General features: G+C 55.7%; 7 protein-coding genes across 7 annotated transcripts; 4 read left to right on the top strand and 3 right to left on the bottom strand.

Annotated features, from left to right (window-relative positions):
* Positions 1-3,772: 3,772 nt before the first annotated feature.
* Positions 3,773-4,846, top strand: MAM_00425 (aquaporin; the record flags this gene model as incomplete). The annotated part of the gene is made up of 2 exons (XM_040819224.1): positions 3,773-4,081; positions 4,196-4,846. The coding sequence occupies 2 exons, from the start codon at positions 3,773-3,775 to the stop codon at positions 4,844-4,846; spliced, it is 960 nt and encodes a 319-aa protein (XP_040682489.1).
* Positions 4,847-5,815: 969 nt separating this feature from the next.
* On the bottom strand, positions 5,816-6,595 carry MAM_00424 (transcription factor atf21; the record flags this gene model as incomplete). The annotated part of the gene is made up of 1 exon (XM_040819223.1): positions 5,816-6,595. One exon carries the CDS (start codon positions 6,593-6,595, stop codon positions 5,816-5,818), a length of 780 nt encoding a protein of 259 aa, XP_040682488.1.
* Positions 6,596-9,565: 2,970 nt separating this feature from the next.
* On the top strand, positions 9,566-11,317 carry MAM_00423 (formate dehydrogenase; the record flags this gene model as incomplete). Its single annotated transcript, XM_040819222.1, has 4 exons — positions 9,566-9,817; positions 10,139-10,293; positions 10,353-10,894; positions 10,956-11,317. 4 exons carry the CDS (start codon positions 9,566-9,568, stop codon positions 11,315-11,317), a joined length of 1,311 nt encoding a protein of 436 aa, XP_040682487.1.
* A 1,083-nt stretch (positions 11,318-12,400) lies between these two features.
* MAM_00422 (Amino acid/polyamine transporter I) lies at positions 12,401-14,309 on the bottom strand (the record flags this gene model as incomplete). The annotated part of the gene is made up of 2 exons (XM_040819221.1): positions 12,401-13,228; positions 13,305-14,309. 2 exons carry the CDS (start codon positions 14,307-14,309, stop codon positions 12,401-12,403), a joined length of 1,833 nt encoding a protein of 610 aa, XP_040682486.1.
* Positions 14,310-14,940: 631 nt separating this feature from the next.
* Positions 14,941-15,404, top strand: MAM_00421 (uncharacterized protein; the record flags this gene model as incomplete). Its single annotated transcript, XM_040819220.1, has 2 exons — positions 14,941-15,210; positions 15,270-15,404. 2 exons carry the CDS (start codon positions 14,941-14,943, stop codon positions 15,402-15,404), a joined length of 405 nt encoding a protein of 134 aa, XP_040682485.1.
* Positions 15,405-16,301: 897 nt separating this feature from the next.
* MAM_00420 (uncharacterized protein) lies at positions 16,302-17,871 on the bottom strand (the record flags this gene model as incomplete). Its single annotated transcript, XM_040819219.1, has 3 exons — positions 16,302-16,594; positions 17,170-17,343; positions 17,424-17,871. The coding sequence occupies 3 exons, from the start codon at positions 17,869-17,871 to the stop codon at positions 16,302-16,304; spliced, it is 915 nt and encodes a 304-aa protein (XP_040682484.1).
* A 3,484-nt stretch (positions 17,872-21,355) lies between these two features.
* Positions 21,356-24,048, top strand: MAM_00419 (Phosphatidate cytidylyltransferase; the record flags this gene model as incomplete). Its single annotated transcript, XM_040819218.1, has 3 exons — positions 21,356-21,920; positions 22,691-22,863; positions 22,999-24,048. 3 exons carry the CDS (start codon positions 21,356-21,358, stop codon positions 24,046-24,048), a joined length of 1,788 nt encoding a protein of 595 aa, XP_040682483.1.
* Between the last annotated feature and the right edge of the window lie 99 nt (positions 24,049-24,147).

Raw genomic sequence — 24,147 nt, 5'->3', positions numbered from 1 at the left:
ATTGATCATGGTAGCCCAGTCAGCCACGAAGCCATCTTGTGTGAAGTGGTCCGGGGAGCTGAGCAATGAGAGATGGTGGCGTCGGTTGATTACATGGCCCGAGTTGGTGGCGGGCGTCTCGAAAATCACAAGCGCACAAGTTTCTCATACACGCGTGTCTGGACAATACGGGGTCTGCCGACGGGCCAGGAAAGCACGGGCGTCGAGAAACCTCCAGATATTGATTTGCACCTGTCCGCACATACGGGGTGGCCTGTGACGTCCCAGCTCACCTTGCGTATCGAGTTGCGGCCGTGTTGGGCAAGGGGATTGGCATTTCATCAACGTCATCTCATTCCATGTTGCGCCGCCTGCTTGGGGCGGCTTCCGTGGTCTATGCTGTATGTCTTGTCAGTACAAGGCAGAGTGGCAAATTAGACGCGGACGAGGGTCAGGCTTTACATCAGAGCAGGGGCCTCAATCTGACCTTTGGGTCCTGCACTCGGTTCGGTCTGTGGCCCGTTCATTCGGCAGCATCTAGAGGCGGGAATGGTGCATGAGTCTATTTCAACGGCACGGAACTTGCGGCGGGACAGAGTAAAGGTTTGGGCGCCTCGAGGTACATATGAGCAGGAGACCAGTTTAGCCCGCCAACTGCAATTCCTGCCAGTCAGTCACTTGGTTGATTTTGTTCGAGTTGGAGTCGACTTGTCGAGACATTGGTGACCAGCAGCTTCGTAAGCGAATGTGGCTCTTCATCGAGAGGGGACTGACTGGTTGGCTTTCAGATACGAAGCCGACTCCCGTGTGCCGTATTTTGCTGGATTTTTGATTTTCACCCGGAATCACGTCACGAGGCAAATACAAGGTCTTGGCACTCGGATTTCGTGCGCAATCGATGACTCGGAATCATGACAAGAAAGGTGCAGCCGCACCGAAACTAGTTCTCCGGGCCAAGTTGGCTCTTCGTCCTGCAATCGAGATTGTAGCCTCTCACATTTTGCTCACACCGTATTACCTAGACCACAAGCCCTGTGGCGGCATATTTCGCGTCTTGAATTGGTCCGAGCGCCAGGTCGTCGGATGGAGGACTCGCCCGTATGTATGCCGGGAGAAGTGAGGGTTAGATGCGAGGTGGTTGAAAATCGAACTCGGCCGCGGCACAACCCTCTCCTCGACCCTGACAGCCCCAGCCGCCCCTAGCCTTGGGCAGTGACACGGCCCAAGTGCTACACAAGCAAACAGGTTGAAACCAGACGACCATGCAAAGGAGATGCTGGCCCGCATGGTTGCGGCACACGGCGTAACTACACGTGCGACGAAACGGTGGACTGATCAGCGCGGGTGGTGACACAGCACACTGACGCACACTACCCACCGAGTTGGAGTGCCGAGTAGTTACCGACCGGCAGAAGAAGTTTCCGAGGTGCTGCTGACAGGTTGGCCGACCAGTGCCGACATTGGTGTTTTCCCCATTTTTTGCTTCATCGCAAGCAATGAGGAGGGCTTTTTCAACCTTTTCGGCCTTCGTATTCGGCGTCGGCTATGGCGTACAGCAGCGTGGTCGATGGGCGGGCGGCGGTTGACGATGGCAATGCTCATTGCTCTGTGGGTTCTCGCCAACATGACAAAACATGATTCGGGGAAGCGGCCGCCAGGCTGTGGTTCCAAGGCTGACGTAGGTCTGATCATGTAGAAGGAACATGAAGCAACTGTGGCCCGACGGTCTCGCTGAGACATCAGCAGCACGTTGACCGAGTCGACGTTGAGATGCTGTCGTGCGACTCTGGCTGTCCATCTACATGAGCATGCAGCCGCCGCATGTGCAATGCAAAGACGTGGTCCAATATATTCTGGCACGCGCGCATTTTGGGCAGATCCGCTACGGCTTGGCACACCGGGCCTCGCGACGGGTGTAAAAGTGGTAGAGACACGCATGCGTAGCGCCTGCGCCCCATCACGGTCGTTGATGCGGTCGTGGTCGTCGTGGTGGTCGTTGTCATGTCGCCTTCGTCAGATATGCTGCAGGTTGAGGCTCATTTGCGTGGGGTCACGCCGCACCGCCAAGACGCCAGATGTCGTGGTACGGACCTGGCAGAGAGGCACAGACGTGCTCGACATGGCGTCGCAGCCTCGAAGAACCATTCATCGCCTTTATGTGCGGCGTCACGGCGAGGGACTCGAGATGAAATGTCGAGGCAGCGTCAACCGTCCGAGAAGAGCTGGCACGTGCACAACCGCGAGGCCACGGCGAATCGGCCAACTGAATCTGGAGCATGTGGAAGAATCTGGGGCCGGGCTGGCGCCAAGCTGACTAGTACGACTAGCGCCCGGGTGCTCAGCAGAGTCCAGCACGCCGGACAACCGACAGCCGACGGCCGACACCCATGCCCTCTCACCTCTCACACTCCACGTCTCGCCCACGTCTCGCCCACGTCTCGCCCACGTCTCGCCCAAGTCCCGCTCCGCCAAGGTCCGCGCCCATTGGCCAGGCCGGCACTGGGCGCCTCAACCCTCAACGGGTCTAGACCGCTTGCATGTCTGAATAAGCTTGGCGGCGTGTCTCGCCTGGTCAACGGTGTCCAACGGTGTGGTGTCGACGGTCAAGGTCAACGGTGTGTGGTGGTTTGCATCTATCTGCATACCGAGGTCAGCGGGGCCGCATCACTTGGTGGCAGAATCATGATCCGCACGCATTCAATCTTCACTGTTTGACGTTTGACCAATGCAGCCAGACGTCAGTCGGCACTCGGTCGTCACCATGCTCGCGGAGCTGCTCCATAGACCAACCAGCCTTGATATCGTCATCCAACGCCCCCTCGCCCGTCTCTGCGAGTCGCACATTCGAGTGAAAGGCTTGCTGCCACAGGATCTGGATCCTACACGGCCGCTTTTTCAGTTGCATTTATTTAACCCTCTCTTTACCCCAATGGCTGCTCGTATCGTTCAATCATTACACATGTAGCTGAGAAACAGAGTCACAGTCGGGCCATCATGGCCGTCATGTCTGGCCTGGGACAATCGTCAGCCTGGTACCAACGACTTGCCGAAACGTCTTCACTCTGCCGTGTAGGTAGTAGTACGCAGATACATAGCTTTCTCCATGCAAGGAGACCAAGTCCTGTTCGAGAGCGGGTCCGGTACGCTATCAGATTGAAGCTCTTGGTCCAGCATCGTCGCCTCCTCCCCATCAAGTCGGGACATGATAACCGAGTGGTTGCACCGCATCCATCTGCACTTGTAAATCGAAAAAAAAGTGCCGTCGTGCTCTTGCCTGAACAGTGCCTATAAGCGAGGAGAAGCACGGCATCCTTTTGCAACACGCCGCTCTCCGCCATCCGCTGAGTCACGGCAAGCCTCTTCTTGTTTTGCTGATGACTAGCCGCACTCCTCACCCCTCAGAACAAAGTTTAACCCTCAGACTACGGAGTGGTTGAATCCCTGGCCAGGAGAAGAGAGAAGAGCTCGACTGCTGCAATGTACGGAGTACGAAGTAGATGTTGCTCGTGTTACGAGGCCGCGATTCTACACGAGTCCTTCTCCATAAGTGGCTGTCGTGGTGTTGCAGCGACGGGCAATCATCCCACCTTTTCGGCGAAGCTTTTTGAAAACATAAATACCCAAGTCGTGCCAGCAATTTTCTCTTGGAGCTTCTGCAGGTTTCCATCCTGTTGCCTTTGTGGAAGCTGTCTCAAGTGTCGGTACGGCACGAGTTACGTTTATCACTTGACATTTACTCCCCCTTTTTTTTTCTTCCATTTGCCTCGCTCTCGACAGCGCTTGATATTCCGCCATGGCGCTGCGCAACATCTTCACCGCCCGAGAGGGCGTGTCCCATAATATGAGAGATCGCAAGCACATGCTTGAGGACTCGGTCCGTAACCTTTTGATCGTGGCGTTTGGAGAGTTTTGCGGAACCTTCATGTTCCTCATGCTGGGATTTGCCGGAGCACAGACAGCCATCAACAACAACGAGCCCGTCGTCCACGGGGGCCGCCTCGCCCCTGCCAGTCTCTTCTACATTGCTTGTGCTTTCGGCACGGCCATTGCCGTCAACGTGTGGGTGTTCTATCGCGTGACGGGTGGCATGTTCAACCCTGCCGTAGGTCCTCGGCCCTGTGCTTGCTCTCCTTTACACGCCAGATATCTCCCCCCACCTTTCAGACGTCCCAACATGGGTAGCGCTTAGTTGGTGTATATACTCATCTTGTCCTAGGTCACTCTTGGCTTGACACTGGTTGGCGCCGTCAAGCCACTCAGGGCCATTCTCATCATCCCCTCCCAGATCGTTGCCGCCATTGCGGCTGCCGCCGTCGTCGACGGGCTGCTTCCCGGACCGCTGACCGTCGTCACGACCCTCGGCGACGGCACCTCCCAGGTCCAAGGTGTCTTCCTGGAGATGTTCCTCACCGCTCAGCTGGTGCTGACGGTGTACTTCCTCGCTGTGGAAAAGCACAAGGCTACCTACCTTGCTCCCATTGGCATCGGCATCGCCGTCTTCATCGCCCACATCGTCGGTGTCAACTACACCGGCGCTTCCATCAACCCTGCGCGGTCCTTTGGCCCTGCCTGCATCGTGGGCTTCGTCGGCTACCACTGGATCTACTGGGTTGGCCCGCTGATGGGCTCCCTCCTTGCCTTTCTCGTCTACTCGATCCTCAAGTGGCTCGCCTACCAGAGTGCCAACCCGGGCCAGGACGACGACGACATGGAGAGGGCAGCCCCCATCACCAGCTCTACCGCCGCCGTCCATCAAAAAACGGACCACCGCAGCACCCACAGCGATGCAAGCGACCCTCTGCGAAGTCCCGGCCTTGGCTCCAGAGAGTACCGCCAGGAGCCCGTACCGTCCGCTGTCGGGTCATGAGTTCGAGAGAGGAGGCCCGGCCCCTGATGGCGCCGACGTGCCCAACGTCTGCTGCGGTGCATCTTTCTCGGACGCGCAGTCGAGGCCTTGTTCTCTCCACGGGCTGCCGTCAGTAATGTCATGCTTTTTTGTCGTGGTAATGCGGAGTGGGAAGAACAGGAGAAATCACATGAGGGACCTGTTGCTGCCTGATGATAACCCGGCAGGGAGGAGCGAGACGACAGTAACAACAGTAACGGATTAAGTTGATTGCATTATATCAGCTTTTTTTTTTTTTACAATTAATTGACCGTACAGTAAAATATAGCGGGGTTTGTGATTCCTGCTCGCGGCTGAATGTACGTCGAATAGGTGTGTGGCGTCCTAGCCTCTGCTCTGCCGGAGCTGCCTCCATGGGCCATGAGGCCATCTCGCTGCGCGGCTGGGCTGTCTCGATTTTCCCTCTGGCCTTTTTTGTTTCTGGTATTTGCTATTCTGGTTATAGGAAGTTTCCTTTCCTTTCCTTCCTTTTTTTGGTTTGTGTAGTTGTAGTAGTAGTGGTAGTAGTAGTAGTAGTTGTTGTTGTTGTTATTAAGTGGTCTTTTTTTTTCGCCGAGTTTTGCATTTTGATAAAATACATCAATGTACACTTTTGTGTCTGACCCTGTGACAGCGGCTGGGATGCAGGTCCCGGAGCAACAATACAGGAAGGCTCTATTCCGCTAATCATCCTCTTCGCGACAGCGCCCGGTCCTTGGTTCTGCCAGGGCCCCTGACGGCAAGGGAGGTCCATTGATACAGAGCAGCGGCGAGGCTCGAGGCCAGGGCCCCGATTCCAGGTCCGCGTGACTGAATTCCTTTGCGTGACAGTTGGAGGCCTGACCGACCGTGCGACACTCTCCCGCCTTTGTTGTTGCACCATGTTGGCATCAGAAAAGAAGGACCCAGCAAAAACAAGAACGAAGCCCAGTCTCGTCACGCAAGTCTGCCCTACCCCGTGGCAACTCCCTGTAGGCTCTTGACGAAGTGATGTGCCTCCTTGCTGATGTAGGCTTGGATCAGCTCGCAATTGCAGTCTGTGTGCTGAAGCAGCTGCATCTTGAGGGAGAGAATCTCGCTCGTCAGCGCGTCGAGCATGCTGCGGAGCTGACGGTTCGCGTCTTCAATGGTGTATTCTTCCGACTCAAGCTGGGCGATCTCGTGGCGCTTGCGTTCGCGGAACTTGTTGGATGCAGCGCGGCTGCGCTCCAGGTACATGTCCTCTTTGTCCCTTTCCCTGGTCTTGGGGTCGAGGGCGGAGGGAGACGAGGAGAACGAGGTTGATCGGGAGACACAAGGCCGCTTTGGTCTCGAGTCGACGTCACGGGTTGATTCTGCAGGACTTTGGGGCCGTCTTCGCTTTCGTCCTGTGCTCGTGCTCGTGCTTGGGTCTTGAATGACAGCTGGAGCTTCTAATGTTTGTGCCTGGCGAGATTCGGTCCGTTGCGGAGCGAATATCTCTGGTGCCGACGACGGCGAGGGGGCCGTGGGCGACACGGGGCTGTGCGTGCAACATGGCTGCGACGGTGAGCAGCCATCGGCCCAGACAATGGCTCCATCAAAGGAAGATTCAGGCGAGGTGCCTTCGAAATGCTTTGGAAACTCGGGGTGCTCGGGGTTGCACGACTCAAGATAACCCTCCCACGGTTCCCCTGGTTCCCAAAATGGGTAATCAGCAGCCCCCATAAAGACATAGCTGCTTGGCTGATGTCCGGTGCAAATAGACTCCATGTTGACTCAAAAGTGATGACAAGGAAACGAGGGCAAACTCCTTCACTAAAGGGATGTCTTGTCAGGGCCCGTACTATGTGTCGTCACGACTGACGACTCACGGGTTGATATCAATATGGCGCGGACCGGGTGTATAACAGGATGGTCGATAGTCAAGAGTCGCAGCAACTACAGAATCCGCCCGGTCCGGGCAACACGGACACCCGCGGCCATAAATAGCCATGGTGGTCTCTCTGTGGCCAGCATTCCCGAGGACTAGGACAACATGGCGACATTTCTGGTTTGCACGAAACTCTTCTTTGCCCATCAACCTCATTCTCGACTGAAAGAAAGACCCCATCTCGCATAACCCCGCTTCAGGCCATCGTCTCTTTTAGTTTGGCCAGATGGCGTACAAAACGGCCAGCCACATCTCGACCGCTTAGGGAACAAGGCCTTTGATGCCCCTCAACGTGGCTTTGCCGCAGAAGCTTGACAGGCGCCCAGATCGTGACGTATTGCGATTGGCCAGAATCAGGGGGGAAAGTCCTTCATCGTAACTGAAGCCGATTTCCGTGCCGTTTTTGCTCCGCCCAGTCCAGTCCCAAGACGCAAGACGAACCGCCGTTCATGCAGGCCACGTCCCTGTTATATCCATCTAACCGGGGAGGAACGGAAATGCATGAAGAAACAAGTCCAACCGTTAGCAACGCCACGGCGGCTCGCTAGGCGTCGGCCGCCTCATACTAGTGACTTGTTGCGGGCGCCGATGGTCTCAATAAAGCTGCATACTTTATGCATCGACACAAGCCAAGGCCCTCAAGTCTGCAGGACATTCTCGATCTGGTCTAGCAACCAATAGGACGTCTCGTCAAGGGAAATGTGGGCATCGATCGAAGAGGCAACAGGGTCCAGACCCCGGACTGATAGAATATGGCTCCGTGACGGTCTAATGTAGTTGTAAACTTATAAAGTAAAGCGGCGTGGTGGCGGCCAGCGTTGACAACGCCTAAGGAGGAAAGACAGGGGAACAACAAAAAAAAAGACACTGCTCATGGCCGTGTACGGAGTAGGAACAAGAGCCATCTTGTTCGATGCCCTGGGCAGTATCACGCATACGCATGCCAATGGGCTCGGGACGAAAAGCTTGACGGCTGAGTGCATCGAATCCCATCGACAACTCTCGATCCTCGGCCCCAAAACATGTTTGCCATGGTCTGAATCCGATCTACGCACACAAGTCGCGCGCATGAACTCCCAATATTTGAGATGCAGGACTCCAGTTTCGGCATGTCCTCACAGTCACGTGGGAGAGGCAAGGATGTTGATGCTGATGCTGATGAAGACGACGAACGGCCTTGTACATATCATCGATCCACGGAACGAAGCTTCCCATTTGAGGTGTGTCCTCCCCCAGAGAGCCTTGGGTCGTCGACATGTCGGTCGACCAGCAGCCATCACACCCGTGCCTCCAGCCCACTTGGATGTGTTCAATGTTCCGCTTGTCAAATGGGCCATCATGACACCCAAAGCCCATCCGCAAGCTTTCCCTCAATCCATGATGCGGAGCTCGCAGGAAGTGCACAGGGCAAGGTCTCATTTCGGCATCATCCTGGATAGGGAAGCAATTCGACAGGTCGTACCATTCCTCAGGAACCGTCCATCTGCGCCAGCTGTCGAGAAATCTCGACGCAGGGTATCCTCCCCATTTGCAGCGCCCCGACACTCATCAGGGGCAGAGAAGAGAGAAGCAGAGAGACGAGACGAAATGGCGTTTGTTAGCTCTGGCCCCATTCCAAACTCGCGACCAGCCCGAATAAGGCGTGGCAGTGGCAGGTGGTGACAAAAAGAGCCATGGGGAACCGCAAGCAGCGTGTACAAAAAGCAAAGAAAAAAAAAACCTCGCGGCAAAGAGCTGATTTTATTCGTGACGCTCCCAAGTGCCCTCGGTTTGATGTGCCCAAGTCAGCCGGTGGTGGCTCACATCATCCCCTCAAGCGGTAATTCGGTCCGTTGACCGCTTTGAGCAAACGTGTCAATCCAGATTGTCGAATGTCGAATGGTGGATGAGGTAGTTAAGCCTCAGGTGGACTGGCCGCACCTTCCTGCTCCCGTCGGCCCTCCAGCTCCCAGCTCCAGCTTGAGCTTGCTTCGTTAGTTACCCCGCTTCTGCCTTGCCTACCTTGGTACCAGAGCTAATGCCTGCTTGACAGCCCCACTTTGCTCACCTCGACCGTCAAAACGCATCAACCTTGGCCCCACCCTCCAACCACCAGACAGCAAACCCCGAATGCCGAGATAGCTCCACAGTCAATGCTTCTTGCACCCAATATCGACAACAGAGCCACTCCCCCATGCGTTCCCTACTAAATTAGTCGTTCTGTCACCCCATATTAGAGCTTCGCCTCGCCAATCAAGTCACCAATATGGACGCGGTCTCGCAACGCCGAGCTCCCTGCAAGTCCGGTCCAGGCAACTGTGCATGTCACCGTCACCGGCCGAACGGGGCGGTGATGGTGAGGAGTCATGGGAGAGCTTGTCGAAAGCCTTCGTACATACGACGACAGCAGATGACGGTGCCGAGACGCAAAGCCCGGAGAGGGAGGCATGGTTCGCCGCCGCACGGAACGAGATGCATGGGATGGGATGGAAACCACGCAGAGGGTGACGATCTATTGGAGCGGCGGTCCAGCTTCCCAACGTGAATACAAAACCAGAGAACTCATGACACACAAATTCTACTTCTACTGGCTGCTGCCTACTCAATCTGAGCTTAACACGAACGAGCACCTTCCGGTTTGACACGTCCACGCGCCACTGACATTGCACGCTCGCCTGCCACTCGTATAAGGAAGCCCTCGCGCTGTCTCACCACCCCCTCCCTCTCCCTCAAAACTCTGTTCTCCAGGATTCAGGAGCAAGCCTAGAATCAATCGACGCCGGGCGTCCAACACCACCAGCGAGCGGTCACAATACACGGAAGACATCAAAATGGTATCTTTGCGCCCCTTGTCTTGTTCTCTCCCCCTCGCTTCCCGAGGTGCTCTCTTTGCAACCTGTGCCGCTGCCTCAGCTCGTCCTGCCTCGCTCCGAGCTGCAAGACTCGCCAACAAGTTGTTTCCGTCACCTCATTGTTCTGCGAAGCCTCGCTTGCAGCCATCATCGATGCGTGCGCTGACAAGCGCGCGTGAAAAGGTCAAAGTTCTCCTCGTTACGTACGACGGTGGCAAGCACGCCAAGGACGTAAGTTGATCTCTTTTGCCTCTTGCATATGAATCGACTGTCACGGCCGAAACGAGACTGCGTTTCGTACTTCATTCATTGCATGAGGCGCTACCCCGACTCTCCCATGGTTCCCAGAGTTTCCGCTTTTAGCCTCCTTCAGCCCAAAACGCGGGGAGGTAATATGGAGTTGCGGGGAACAGAGAGCAGGATGCTACCTCCCAGTTGTCGATTCTCAATCTCAATCCAGCCCGAGCTCGTCCGGCCCTGGCCCATAGTCACCCGTGTGTCCCTTGTGGTGCGACGCTAACCCAAGCATCCGGCATTCTCCCCCACGACTAGGTTCCGGAGTTGCTCGGCACGACTGAGAATGAACTTGGCCTGAGAAAGTGGCTCGAGGACCAGGGCCACACTCTCGTCACAACTTCAGACAAGGAGGGGGAGAACTCCAAGTTCGACCAAGAGCTTGTCGATGCCGAAATCATCATTACCACCCCGTAAGTCCCCCAATGACGACGCCATTCTTCACCAAGTCAGTGGGTTGATGCTGTTACAGCTTCCACCCTGGCTACCTTGATGGCAAGCGCCTTCCCAAGGCCAAGAAGCTCAAGCTCGCTGTCACTGCTGGTATCGGTTCCGACCATGTCGACCTCGACCTTGCCAATAAGACCAATGGCGGTGTTACGGTGGCCGAAGTCACTGGCAGTAATGTCGTCTCCGTTGCTGAGCACGTCGTCATGACCATCTTGGTGCTGATTAGAAACTTTGTCCCCGCTCACGAGCAGGTGGAGCGAGGTGACTGGGACGTTGCGGCCGTCGCCAAGCAGGAGTATGATCTCGAGAACAAGGTTGTTGGTACCGTTGGTGTCGGTCGTATCGGTGAACGCGTCTTACGCCGACTTAAGCCGTTTGACTGCAAGCTCCTGTACTTCGACTATCAACCTCTGAGCAAGGACAAGGAAGAGGAAATTGGCTGTGAACGCGTCGCAAAACTCGAAGATATGCTAAAACGGTGTGACGTTGTCACCATCAACTGCCCCTTGCATGAGAAGACAAAGGGTCTGTTTAACGAGGACCTCATTGCCCTGATGAAGCGCGGTACGTTGTCCCGGGAACTCGACCGCTTGAGGACGTCCCCGAAGGCTAACGCTGACGACAGGCTCATACCTCATCAACACTGCTCGGGGCGCCATCGTCGTCAAGGAGCACGTCGCAAAGGCCCTCGAAACCGGCCACCTCGCCGGTTACGGTGGTGATGTCTGGTTCCCTCAGCCCGCGAGCCGGGACCACCCGTTGAGAACCGCCAAGAACCCATTTGGAGGGGGCAACGCCATGGTCCCCCACATGTCTGGCACCTCGCTTGATGCCCAGAAGCGCTACGCTGATGGTGTCAAGGCCATCATCCAGAGTTACTTGAGCGGCAAGCACGACTATCGTCCCGAGGACTTGATTGTCCACAAGGGCAGCTACGCCACCAAGGCCTATGGTGAGAACAAGGGGAAACCTGCGACCACAAAGTGAAGGCTCTCGAACGCTGGTTTTCACACCCACGAGTTTGTTTGAGTGGATGGAGTGAATGTACGTGGAGAATATCTAGGAGCTAGTCTAGCAGAATTACCATTCACTTTGCCGACGGGGGGGATCAGGGATCAGTGCCCAGAAGCCTGTGTGGTTATTTTTCAGAATCCCAGTTTGTCCATCACAAGACGCGTTGCTCGTTACCCATCACCACAGCATGTTGGTTGTGCTACAACGCAAATGTCTGTACCTGGTAACGCACCGAGGCGTGGATACTTTTCCAAGATGGATCTTTTCGAGCACTATTGAATACATGGCAATGCTATGCCGCGGTAATTGGTACATACTACGTACTTTCCAGCGGCTACAGATACGTCGTGCCGCACATGGGCTGCGCACCCCGGCCCCGGCCTCGAGCGGTGTCTTCATCGCTCCGGCAAGTGTCTTGGTCCATTACGCATGACATGAAACTCAGCCGCGCCGCTCAGCATCCTTTCAAAAGTCTGCCGCCGGCGCGCCGCAGTCCTCCATCGACACGTCGATTGCACGTGGTCCGGATTCGGGAGAGAAGCGGCGACACGCATGCACTTTTAACCGGACGGCGGCGCGCTGCTCATGTGCTGCCAAAATTCGGTGCGACACTCACTCCATCTATCCCAACCGTTCCAATGCACGTCCACGGTCCCACGTGCAGGTTCAGTCAGGTTCGTCTTGCCGGCGCTACGCCATACTGTGGGCGCCGACATCCATCTTGGTGCATTTGGTATCGTGTCACTCGATTTTGAGCGTGTCGTTGCACGATCGTCGATGCACTGCCGCCCGTCTCGTCACTGGCAGCCCGCCATCCCTGCCGGGATCATCCTAGAGGTGGTTGGTGTACTTGTATCTCTGGGAGGAAATGGGCCAGGGAAAGAAAAAGGGGCAAAAGAGACCACTGACTGACTCTCCATGTTTGGGCAAGTAAGTGCCCATGACGAGGGCTACATGTTCTGCTTTCCAATGGTACGTATCCGCTCCGATAACCAAGACGAAGAAATACACTCGGAAAAAAAAAAGGAAAAAAACGCTACGCCTGCTGATGCTCGTTCAGCTCTTCACTTTCCAGAACCGCCACCACGGCCGGTGCCCTTGATCGCTGCCCTGTTTCCGAGGCGTGCCCCTGCCCCGGACGCGCCAAAAATACACGGGGACGCCTGCCACGACAAAGCCGACCACGGCCAGAGTTTGGACCGGCCGCGCAAAGACGGCCCTGCTGAGGAGGAAGAGACTGACGCAGCAGAATATGATGGGCGTCGTGATCCACGTCTTGTATGGGCGCTCGAGTCCCGGCTCTCGGACGCGGAGGATGACGAGGCCGAGGACCGTGCAAAAGTAAAACGTGTATCCGGCCACGCCGTAAAAGGTGACGAGCGTGGGGAACTCGCCGACGACGCAGTATCCGGCGGTGATGAAGCCGTTGAGGAGTAGGGCGTAGATGGGCGTGAAGAAGAGGCCCATCTCGCCGTCTCCAACGAGGCCGTGCATCTTTTTGGAGAAGCAGTTTCGGGTCCGCTGGGTCGACAAGCTGTGGTCCCCCCGCATGTGCATGCCGATTTTGCCAAACAGACTCGGGATGTAGCCCTCCTTGCCCGCAACGTAGACCAGCCGACCTGCGGTAAAGGTGGAAGAGTTGAGGGCGCCGAGACAGCTTGCGCTGACCATCAGGGCGACGACCATGGCACCGACGGATCCAAACACCTGGGATCCGAACATGACCGCCACGGTGTTGGAACCGTTGACCTGCTCGACGGGCAGCACGAGAAAGTAGGCCACATTGGCAAGCACGTAGCTCACAATGACCAGTGGCATGGCCGAGTGGATGACTCGCGGGAGATCCCGGCGAGGATTTCGGAACTCGCCAACAACATAGTTCGTCTGCAAGCCCGTTGGTTAGTGGATAAGAAGCCGGCGAGACGGCGAGGCGCGGAGAAAAGAACAAATCATCACGTACGTTGTCCCACCCGTCGTACGCCCACAGGCCTCCGTACAATGCAATAGCCCAGTCCGACAGGTCAAATGAGGTATTGTTGAACCAGTCCCGTGGCTTCCAGGCCGTGTCCTCCTCGCCGTTGAACGTATATCCCTTCACGGCAACCACAACACCGACCACTGTAACGAATAGCAATGCCACAAACTTCAAGAACATGAGCACGTCGTTGATGCGCGTGCCCATCCGCGTAGAAATGCAGTTGAAGCAAGTGACTGCCAAGATTGCCAGCAGCGCCACCGACTTGCTGAACCACGGGTTGACAGCTTGTGCGTCGGCGCCGACGACAGCCCGCACAAAGTACTCCCCCATGATGATGGCGATGATGGCAGCGCTTCCAGGCTTCAGCACCAACACGGCGGTCCAGGTGAACAAGAACCCAGCCAGCTCGCCAAACGTCTTTGCGAGGTAGACCTGCGCGCCGCCATTCAGCGGTATTGCGCCGCCCAGCTCGGCATACGACGCCGCGCCGGTCCAGGCCAGAACCCCGGCAACCACCCAGACCACTATCGCAGCCCCGGGCGAGCCGACCTTGGAGCTGATTTGACTCGGCGACGAGAATATCCCCGATCCAATGATGAGGCCAATGATGAGCGACAGCCCGTTCAGGTAAGTCAACGTCTTGTGCTTCTCCAGCGAGGCTCCTCCCAGCGCGCCGCCGGACCGCGCACCAGAAGTCGGGGCCCCAATTGGCGCGTACGCTCCCGCCCCGGCGGTCGAGCTCAAGGGAAACAAATTCGCAGCAAAGTCAAATGTCGAAGATACCGAATACGACCGCCCTACTCTTCCGGCGTCGTTGCCGTCGTCGAGGGGATCCTCTGCCTCCACCAGCGACAGCCTCCGTGAGGACGAGATGCTCGGCCTGGACGACACCTCTGATGCCGCACCGCCATCTATCATGCTCGAGCTCGCCAGCGACGCAAGCTCTAGGGAGTCTCGAGGCTGCGAATGCACCGCATAAGGGGACATCGCGAGCTCCCTGAAGACGCAGCCTCCGGTCCAGGGCGCTTGTATTCTGTACTATCGGTCGTCGTCGGCAAGGCAACACAATACCGTAGCGGGAGGGGAATAAGAAAAGAAAGGGGAGGGCTAGAAAGAATAGCTCATATTCGGAAAAAGGAAAGAGACGGGCACATTCGTCAACCAAAATCGTAGGATCGGTGTCCCGGCAGAGAAAAGCCTTTGGACCAAAGCCCGTGACGTTGCAGAGAGGCGTGAAAAGAGCCGCGGCAAAGCCAAGCAGGGGCTTTTTGTGGAAGGCGTGCACGACAAAGACCGGCTTGAAAACGGCGATAGAACAGTCGTGATGTGGTGATGTTGTCCGTCATATGCGAACAACAAGGGCCGCGCTTTGGTAGCTGTCAATAGGAGACAAAAGCCCTGCACGGTGGTGCCTGCCTGCCTGGGTAGCAGCGGCTCGCTGAAGAATTTCATTGGCTGCCCCAAAAGATCAGAAGCTTCCGCAGGGGTCCGGCAGGGGCCCGCCCCCGGCTCAGGCTGGCTGTCCGTTGACCCGGGTGACTAAGCAGACTGTGCGACTTGGAGCCAGAAGTCACCAGAGTGGAACGGTGGCGGCCTCGCAACCACATCACCACGCACAATGCCGTCTGGCGACTACGCGGCGGTCGGCGGCGGCGGCGCCCTCAAGCTCAAGGGCGCCAAGGTCCAGAAGAAAAAGAAGAGGCGGGACAAGAGCGGCCTCGAGAGGACTTTGTCGGCGGGCGAAGGCGCATCAGCAAAGGGGGACGGCACATCCGCAAACGAGAGGCAGCCAGATGAGCACGGCCAAGACCGCCACAGCGACGACGACGCGGCAGTTGCGCGAAAAACCGAATCCGAGAGAAAATACGACGAGGTCCGAAAGAAGAGGGTGTGTACACGACAGCCGGCCGAGCGCCGAACAAGTGGCCATGGCTAATTTTAGAACAGCTACAGAAGATGGCGGAATCGTCGAGTTCCCGGCCCGAACTGTTGAAAACGCACAAGGAACGGGTCGAGGAGCTCAACACGTACCTATCAAAACTTAGTGAACATCACGACATGCCAAAGATAGGTCCCGGCTAAGGGCGTCGTCGCGCGGATAGCTTTGGAAGACGGACAAAAGGCGAAAGCAGGCGTTGGTTTTGGTGTTTTGAGGATACCGTTGACTAAAACAGTCATTATGACCGCAACCTTGGTGAGCCTTGAGCAATTCTGTATGAAGGAATCGACGGCCACGACTATTGGAGAGTCGAAAAATTGTCCTTGTCACTCAATCTAGCGACGGAGGAACATGATTCCTTTCTACAGATAGCAAGAGTCAGCGAATCGACTGATACAAGCCTGTCTGTCGCTGTTGCTGTGATTGCTACTGTTACTAGCTATGAATAGAGCCTCATGGTGTCCTGGTCGTCGTTCAACAACGTTTTCCAGGGCCTAGTAGCGCGAGGCTTTGCGAGGCTTCTCAGCTAGCGCGCACGCAACTTTAAGCAGTGGTTATCTCGGACGCCTTCGGGCTCGCATGTGTCCATGTGAGTGAGAGCATACAAACGATTTCCCTTCTGCGAAGAAACTGGATATTCGTGACACCATGTCCTCTACACAGTCTGTTGCACAATGTATTTGCCTACAAATAAGTAGTGCCGACCAAGATATCGCTGCACATCGTAAGGAATCTTGCGCCATGGCCTGGTACCTGCTCTGTCAACTATTTCTTCCCCGAACTGCATGTCATGTACCGAAAAGTGTCACAAACAATCGCATACCCCTGGAATCTCATCTCACTGGCCCCTCTACTCCGCCTTTGCAATCTATACAATGGGGCATTTGCGTGCCTATGGTCTAAATTATTCGTCCCTGGAGACTGTGAAGGAGAGTCGTTAAAATCATGAGACCTAATCCGCCAATGCAATGCATATCGCCGTTGTTGATCAAAAGTTTCCAAATACCCAAATTGGGCTCAGAGGATACAACAATAAATGTCTAAATCAGTAACATGCCAACAGCCAGAGCTCCAGCAGGAAGAACGAGCGTGAAGTGACCCTGAGCTTTCGGCGCGTAATTCTGCAGCCGAGGTCCGGAGGTGGTACCAGACTGGCCGGTGGGCTCAATGGCCACCCAAGAAGTAGATGTCACGGTGCGAGTACCGCCGTCGGGCAAGGTGGTGGTGTAAGTGTGTGGTACCGGGCTGGTGGTGGCGACCCGGCCGGCCGTGATGGTCTTCTGGATCTTGCTCGAAGTGGAAACAGCCTCCTCGGAAGACGATGGTGGTGCTTCTGTTCGAACGGTCAGCAACTCTTGAGACAACTCAATGCCAGCGAATCAAGTCGGAAACCACGTGTCTTGGTCTTGAGGGAGATGTAGTAATTGTTGCATGGCTTGTGCTGTTTACGCAATGGACACGCACCCGTGGATAGAGGAGGTACTGAAGACGTGGAAGAATCCCGTGGAGCTGGAGATGCCAGGAGTTAGACAGTCAAGCCTATCACATAGCTATGGGTAACTGGCAGTACAAAGGCAAGGGGAAATGGGGTGGGGAGGGGACTGAGATGTTCGTAAATACGAGCCATGTCGGCAAAATGAAAGGACGACTTGGGCAATCAAAATAATTTGGCCTCATGGGCAGGACCGGGGAACGAAGGACAACGCTAGCAAGATAACCCACTCGAAGAAGGACCAGTAAACCTGCTGGGCGGCACGGTGAACGAATCTTTGGACAAAGTGGTGGTTTGGAGGGAAAAATATGAGAAAGAGGATTGGTCATCTGTTGGCAACGTACTGGAGGAGGACACTGGCGTTACACTGGAGGAAGAAGATTCGGAGACAGTCTCGTGTCTCGTTGAAGACGTACCAGGGAGACTTGGTTCAGGCCCTCGGGAGCTGGTTGAGGTGCTCGAGGAAGATGAGTTCGCAGTAGCAGAGCTTGTCGGGCTGGCCTGTGGTGTTGTGGGCGGAGGCGTTGACGTTTCAATGTAGCTGGTAGTAGAGGAGATTGACTGTGGACTCTTGGTCGACGAGGGTGTTGCTATGGTGGATTCATCTATGGTTCCCGTTCTGAGTTGGAGATGATACACTTGGGCGGTGCTTGAATAGTTCTGTACTTACGGCTAGATGAAGTCGGAGTCGTAGATGAGGTGGGCGTCGTCGGGTGTCCCGTGCTGGCGCCAGATGGACTATGCTCCGTCGTTGCTCCGGGCGCAGTAACGTTGGTGGCAGAGTCGTTGGCACGTTTTGCCAGAAAGGTACGAGAGGCTTTCATGTGGACATGATCGTTGCCACAGGCCCATCCCAGGCAAGATGAAGAAAAGGAAGGGTCCCTGGCCAGAGCGAAGCCAAACGCAAGGAGCCCGCTCAGCATGACCATCATGACGATCCGCTTCAGGGAAGACATGTTCCGGGACTCGTCGGCTGTTTCCGGTTGAGGATATGGTGGTCCGGGACGGGGCTGTTGAAGTCCAGATGGAGTGGATGGGTTCTTGTCCTCTTGGTGTGCCGTCAGGAGTCCCCTTTCCAGTCGGGCGTCGCCATAGTCCGTCGTTATCGAAGAGAGCATTGTGACAAGGCGAGTTGGGACTAGAGGGTGTTATGTAGTTGGTCGGTGCACCAGCAGAGACGGCAAGAGACGACTCGGACCCGTGCAAGGTAACGCACGCTTCCCTTGAGATCAACAGAGGACCAGGCAGAGTGATTGGATGGAAGAGGGGAGACGGGCAGCGTTCGAGGTGCTCGGTCGTCCTCAGCCTCTTCACCCCTCCTGACAGTTATCTGATGGCAGCAACTTGGGAATATAAGCGGAGACGTGATGGGGTCTGATACGGGAACCTGAGACCCCGGCACTCCAGACCGAAAACAAAGGCTGCGGAATTGGGAGTGCGCCTGTCAATGAGGTCTGGTGACACGAAGCAATCGAGCTGCCGTGAATGTTGGCCGCTGGACGGAGTATGCAGAGCGAATAGTAACGCCGCCAAGGCAGCGGGAGGCGTTTAAAGAAAGATGGACACGGGGGAGGCAATGCACGCAGTGTGACGCAGCCGCCAGACAGCCCACGGGCAGCGGATCGAGTGCGCAGTGACGTGATGATTTTGTGATTTGAGCTGTTCTCAAGCGGCAGACGTGGAGCCGTGCAGAGTTCAGGTCCCGTCGTCTCTTGGTTCGAAGTCAGCAAGTGAGCGTGCTCGGCATGTACACATGCGCTTTGGGCGGACACATCCAGTGGAGCTGGTCAGCTCGAGAGTCGTCTTGTACGACGGCTGGTACGATATATTTGTTCTCGGTGGAGCCCACGAGATCAGACCGATATCAGCCTTTGGGCCTTTCTGGGCACAGCGAGGCCGTGAGAATATCGATGACTCGCAACCCGAAGTCGAAGCCGGTTCCCGCCACGGCGACAGCACAGCACAGCAGAGCAGAGCAGAGCAGAGTGTCGGCCGGGGATCAGTAGCCCAGATAGGCTTGGCAAAACAAAAAAAAAAAAGGGGCAGAAAGAAGAAAAAAACTCGACACGCAAATGCACAAACATTCGGCCTCGAGGTTTATCAAGACAACAAGGAACGAGCGACGGCGCTTGGCAATGGGAGAAACTTCGCTCGAGACACGAGAGCTGAAGCACGCTTCACAGGTTTTCCAACACGCCTGATTCTGACGCAATCGCCCTGACCAGGCCAGGCCAGGCCAGCACACGCCCACACGCCCCCCGCGACGCTGCCACTGACCCCCTGTCAGGGTCGTGCTTTGTGTGCCCCCCACTCGCCATGGCAGTTGAGCAGAGCAGCGCCAATCGATCGGACAGGGGCAGCATTCGGCCAAGACGCCACCAGACCCAAACGGCGTCCAACGCCTTTGCCATGGTTCCTCTATTTTAGAGTTTTTAAATGTTGTTCCAAGCCGACCAGAACTGCGAAGGCTGAGGAAAGCAAGTCGAGCGGTACGCGTGGGCCGACCCTCCCCTCGCGGCATCGCCAAGTCGAAGTCGCTCAGCTGGTCTCCCACGGCAATGGGTTTGCTGCCCAGACAGAATCGGCCGCGCATCTCGCTGTGCGCGTGCCGAGGGTCCAAGTAGCTAGGTAGCTGACGTAGTATGCGTGCGTGGCACATGGAGGAGGGCCGAGACTCGTATCTTGTCCCGCTGGTGCACTGGTGATACGAGGAGTCAACCATTCAAACCAGCTAAAATAAAGCGTAACCGCTGTCCGTGTCTACTCGTCCAGTAGCCTTGATCGATAGACGCAGTACGGAGTACTCCGTCCTTCCCGCCCGCAACACCAAGATGCATTGTCCCTCCCCGAGGCCGGGGTCCACGAGTGTCGTCGACGTCGGACGCCGACTTGATTGCTGTCTGCGGTTCGTCTGCTCGCACCAATCAACACAGCCCTCACTGATGATACATCTTGTCGACATGCCGTATTCTCGTTGGCGTCGTATTGTGTACGGGGTACGGAGTACGTGGACCGGGAGTGCTTTGCCAGACCGCGTCAACATAGTACGGGGCCACCACCATTCATGCATGCCCTGCACAGATATCACTCCTGTATACTCGGTGCGAGTATCAGTGATTTGATGCCTCGAGTATATCAGATCTGCCAATTTTAGCAACTCGTCTTCCCAGGCGTGTGTTCATGCCGTAAAATTTCTCATACGTACCAAATCACCTTAGCGTCTACCCATATTGGCGGCACATATTTCGGGCGGCTGGGGACGTTCTATGGTGGTTGTCCTCTGCATGGTCTCGGTCCATTGCCAAGCTCAGACTGCTGCATGGCGGTAAATGCTGGCACTTTAGTCAGAGTCCCAGGGCCTTAAGCGCCCGGATCTTGTGCAAGAGTGAATCGGCGGGACGCTTGACATGGTCATGGTTCTGCTGTGCGTTGGAGGGAGCAAACGGAGACGGACATGCTTCAGAATGTGGTCTGGTCTGGTGCCACATGCAGAATCTTATTTTAGATATCAACCTTGGAAGTTAAGTTACTTACTAACGTAGTAACGTTAGTTGCTGCGTGGCCAGTGGCGGCGCAGCCGCGAAGCCACAGAGCCGAGAGACCAGCAGCGGCCAGTGGCTTCAGTGGGCTAGTAGCCTGGTAGTTACCGCACGCCTTTCTGAGGCAAAGGTGGCGAGTGAGGATTCCTGTCCGCGTTATTTCCTTGGCAAAGAGTGAAGGCATACTGAATTGTGCGTCACCAACCAAGTAGGTACCTGTGACCTGCTACTCAGTACCTCCCTACATGGAGCGCTGGGTATTCAGTACATGACGGGGCAATCAGGCGTCCCTACTCAAGCACCTAAGTACCCTAAGTAGGTACTTACTTAAGTAAGTACTTCTTAGACAGCACAAATGCACTGAACGAACGGTACTTAGTGTGTGTCGCGGTTTATTACACTCTCAAATGTTTCTCCAGCACGTAATAAATTTGCCCTTCGGGTCCCTCGCCTCCTTGAAGAAGTGGTCCAGGCTGCCGACGAAGGATGCAGCTGCGTGGGGACGCCGAATCGAAACAAAGCACGAATGATGACGACAGTGCTCGAGTATGAAAAGAACGACAAAGAGCAACATGATCAACTTCACTCGACCTGGTATGCAGCAAGCCTCTTTAGTTTCCCTTTGTCGGTCGCTCCCACGCCATGCTCAGCTGGTGAGGAGCACCGTCTGTCAAGAAGACTGGCGACTGGCACCGACGACGGTTGCGGCTGCCGCGTCCCAAAACAAGTCCCTCGACCGACCGACGCGGGACTTCTCAGGTACGAGCTAGCGGATCGCATGCGCTGGCGAGCTCCATTTCCCCACCTCAGCTTCGTCACAACAACATCATTTCCATCCCATATCGGCTCGCTGTCGAGAATCCGAAGCAACCCCAATGATCTCGACTGTTGCTAGTCCAGCGCCTCATCCGTGGTCTTGATCCAGTCAGCCCCAGCTAATCATCTAGGCAGGCACCTTCTACCTGGGTTCTTTGTCCCTCGAAACTCCCCCTTTTTGCAAGCTCAGCTCCGCAGCCGCGATCAATGGTTTCTTTCGAGCGATTCGACTTTCCAACCTTATCAAATGGCACAGAACGTCGACGCAGCTTCGCTGGCGTCTTCTGGCCTAGAGCAGCACGACGCGCTGCGTGCGCTGGACCGCTCTCCCCATCCCTATCACCACCAGAGCTCCGAGCTGCCGCATTTGTCGGAGCGTTTTACCACGCACACCCTGGCCCGCGACGGTCGTGACCATGGGGCGCACCTGACGCTGACGCGTCTTGCCGACTTCTCCAAAGAATCTTCGCCTGCGACTGAGAGCGGCACCGAGGCCGATGATGAACACTTTCTCAAGGGCCTTCCAGCACCAAAGAGCAGGCTACACAAAGGATTGAGAGACTACGATGAACCCATATCAGGGCTTACAACGCCTGTGCCGTCCCCAGCTGCCCTGGATGACGATTATCTGGGGGCTACATCACACAAATCTCGTCCCCAGTTGGGACAGCCTAAGAAACGCCGGCTCGGTCTTTTGCGACGAAATAGGATTCTGGTGCAACGGGTAACCGAGGCGAGTATTGTGGCATCGCTAGGATGCATGGTTGTGACGAGTAGCCACGTCGCCCCCTTATTTCGTGTCTGGAGAAGAGGTATGTGTGTACGCAACTTGTGTTTGGTCATGTTGACCAACGGCCGACAGATTTTGAATTATTGAGTTTATTATACCTGGCCTTGTTGGTTTTGTATCCGTTGAGAGTTCTGGCTTGGGGCCTTGCAAAGAGGCGACCATCGAAATGGATCCCACTCCGGATCCCGACCAACTTTGACCCTGCCCCTTTATTATACCCTCCCGCGATTACCACGTTCGTCTGTTTGTTGGTTGCTCCAACAAATCCAGGAACAATTCTACCTAGCATTATCTTGAGCATTAGCTCCTTACCGCAGGCCTTGATACCAAAGCTTCACGTCGATACATCGTACGACGCCCTTCACTGGGCACTGTCATGCCTACCTCTGGTCTGGGGACCTGCGTCAGACTCGTCCAGGTTTGACCCAACGTACTCATTCTTGTCCGGAGAAGCGCTTGTATTATTATATCCCGTTCACCAGACATTGTGTATTGTCTTGCACCACCTTACCACAACCAGCCTCTTGACCGCCGAACTCCAGCTGCTATCTATCGCATTAATTAATGTGCTTATCCTGTCGGCATCACCTCAAGCGAAGATTCTCAAGGGTCTTTTGTGGGGCGGGGGTCTCTCTGTGCTTGTATTTTGCGGACCGGTTATCAGATGGGGCATTGCGCTGGCACGAGTGCCCAAGTGGCGGTTTAGACGACCGTCAAGCTTACAGAAATATCGACTTTGCAAAGACTTCCGGAGGCTCTTGTCCTGGCACCGGATAAAAAATGGCCTCGTAGGGTTTGTATGCGACGAAAGTCCCTACGAGACGGCATCATCGGGTGATGACGAGGATGATATATCAAGCTTCCGGGGTCTACTACGAGTCCAAACCCTTGGTCCCAATGCCGATATCACCAGCACCAAACAGTCTATTGGCGCTTCTGGCGTAACGCCACCCAACGGCGCCAGCGTTGGTGTCTCTCGACGACACACGATCCCATATCCTGACCACTCACGGAAGAGTTCTGCACGTACTCCATCCGGGAGACGAAAGCGGGCCATGTCGCTTTCCCTCCGTCCTTATATCAGACTGACACAAGGGCAGGCTGTCGTACGGAAATGGGCTTATGCAGCCTATGTGTACGCTGCTCTTGTTGGAATCATACTCGTCGGCGTGCGAATCTATGTCGAGAAGTTTGCCCTGGATGGTCACGAACCGATCGGCTGGGCTCTGGGATACATGTTTGGCAATATACCCTGGTTCAGATTCCAGGTTGTTCATGCCAATGTCGAGCGATGGATTTGCCTTCCAGCGACTGACGGCGCCAAAGAATGCCATCTCGGTTGGGTTCAACATCTTCGCCATGATACCTTTGGCGAGGCGAACACTCGCCTCATCCTCAGCGCGTATTGGTTCGCTATTCTCGTCTTTGGTCTAGTTGTCGTATTCAGGCTCAAGGAGATGTACGAGGTCGACACCAGGCGAAAGGTGTTTCACTTTATGATGGTGGGAATGTTTCTTCCCGCCGTATACGTTGACCCAACGTATGCTGGTCTTGCACTGTCGCTCATCCTTGCCGTGTTCTTGATTCTCGATCTTCTCAGAGCAAGTCAACTGCCGCCGCTGTCCAAACCCATTGCCTCATTTCTGGCCCCCTACGTCGACGGCAGAGACTTTCGCGGCCCTGTTGTCATCTCTCACATCTTCCTGCTCATTGGCTGCGCAATCCCCCTCTGGCTTGCGCTGGCTGCACTCTCCCGCGCGGGAACAGGCTGCTTATCAGGCTGGGAAGTACCAACACGCGATGTCAGCATGGTGTCGGGCGTCATATGCGTTGGCCTCGGCGACGCTGCAGCTTCACTTCTTGGGCGTCGCTATGGACACCGCAAGTGGCTCTGGGGCGGAGGGAAGAGTCTCGAAGGGAGCCTTGCGTTCGCTGTTGTCGTGTTTGCTGGACTGGCGGCCGCGGAGATGTGGTTGCGCATTGGAGGGTGGCCGACGACGGATGAACCGGTCGGATGGCATGTCAGCGTCAGGAATGCGGGCATCTGCGCGACGATGGGGAGTCTTACCGAGGCGGTCTTGACTGGGGGTAACGATAATGTAATTGTTCCGGTCATTTTGTGGACATGCGTGAAAAGTCTAGGCTCATAGAGGGAGACGGAGAAAGAGAAGCATGCATATGTAGGACACACCGGGCTGGATATGAGCGCTGCCCTAGGGCGTGGAGACGTATATAATTGACGATGACAC

The sequence above is a fragment of the Metarhizium album genome, assembly GCF_000804445.1.
Source record: "Metarhizium album ARSEF 1941 chromosome Unknown scaffold_1, whole genome shotgun sequence".
In the NCBI taxonomy this organism is placed as follows: domain Eukaryota; kingdom Fungi; phylum Ascomycota; class Sordariomycetes; order Hypocreales; family Clavicipitaceae; genus Metarhizium; species Metarhizium album.
Note: the sequence above shows the minus strand (reverse complement) of the source record. Positions and strands in the feature narration are given on the sequence as shown.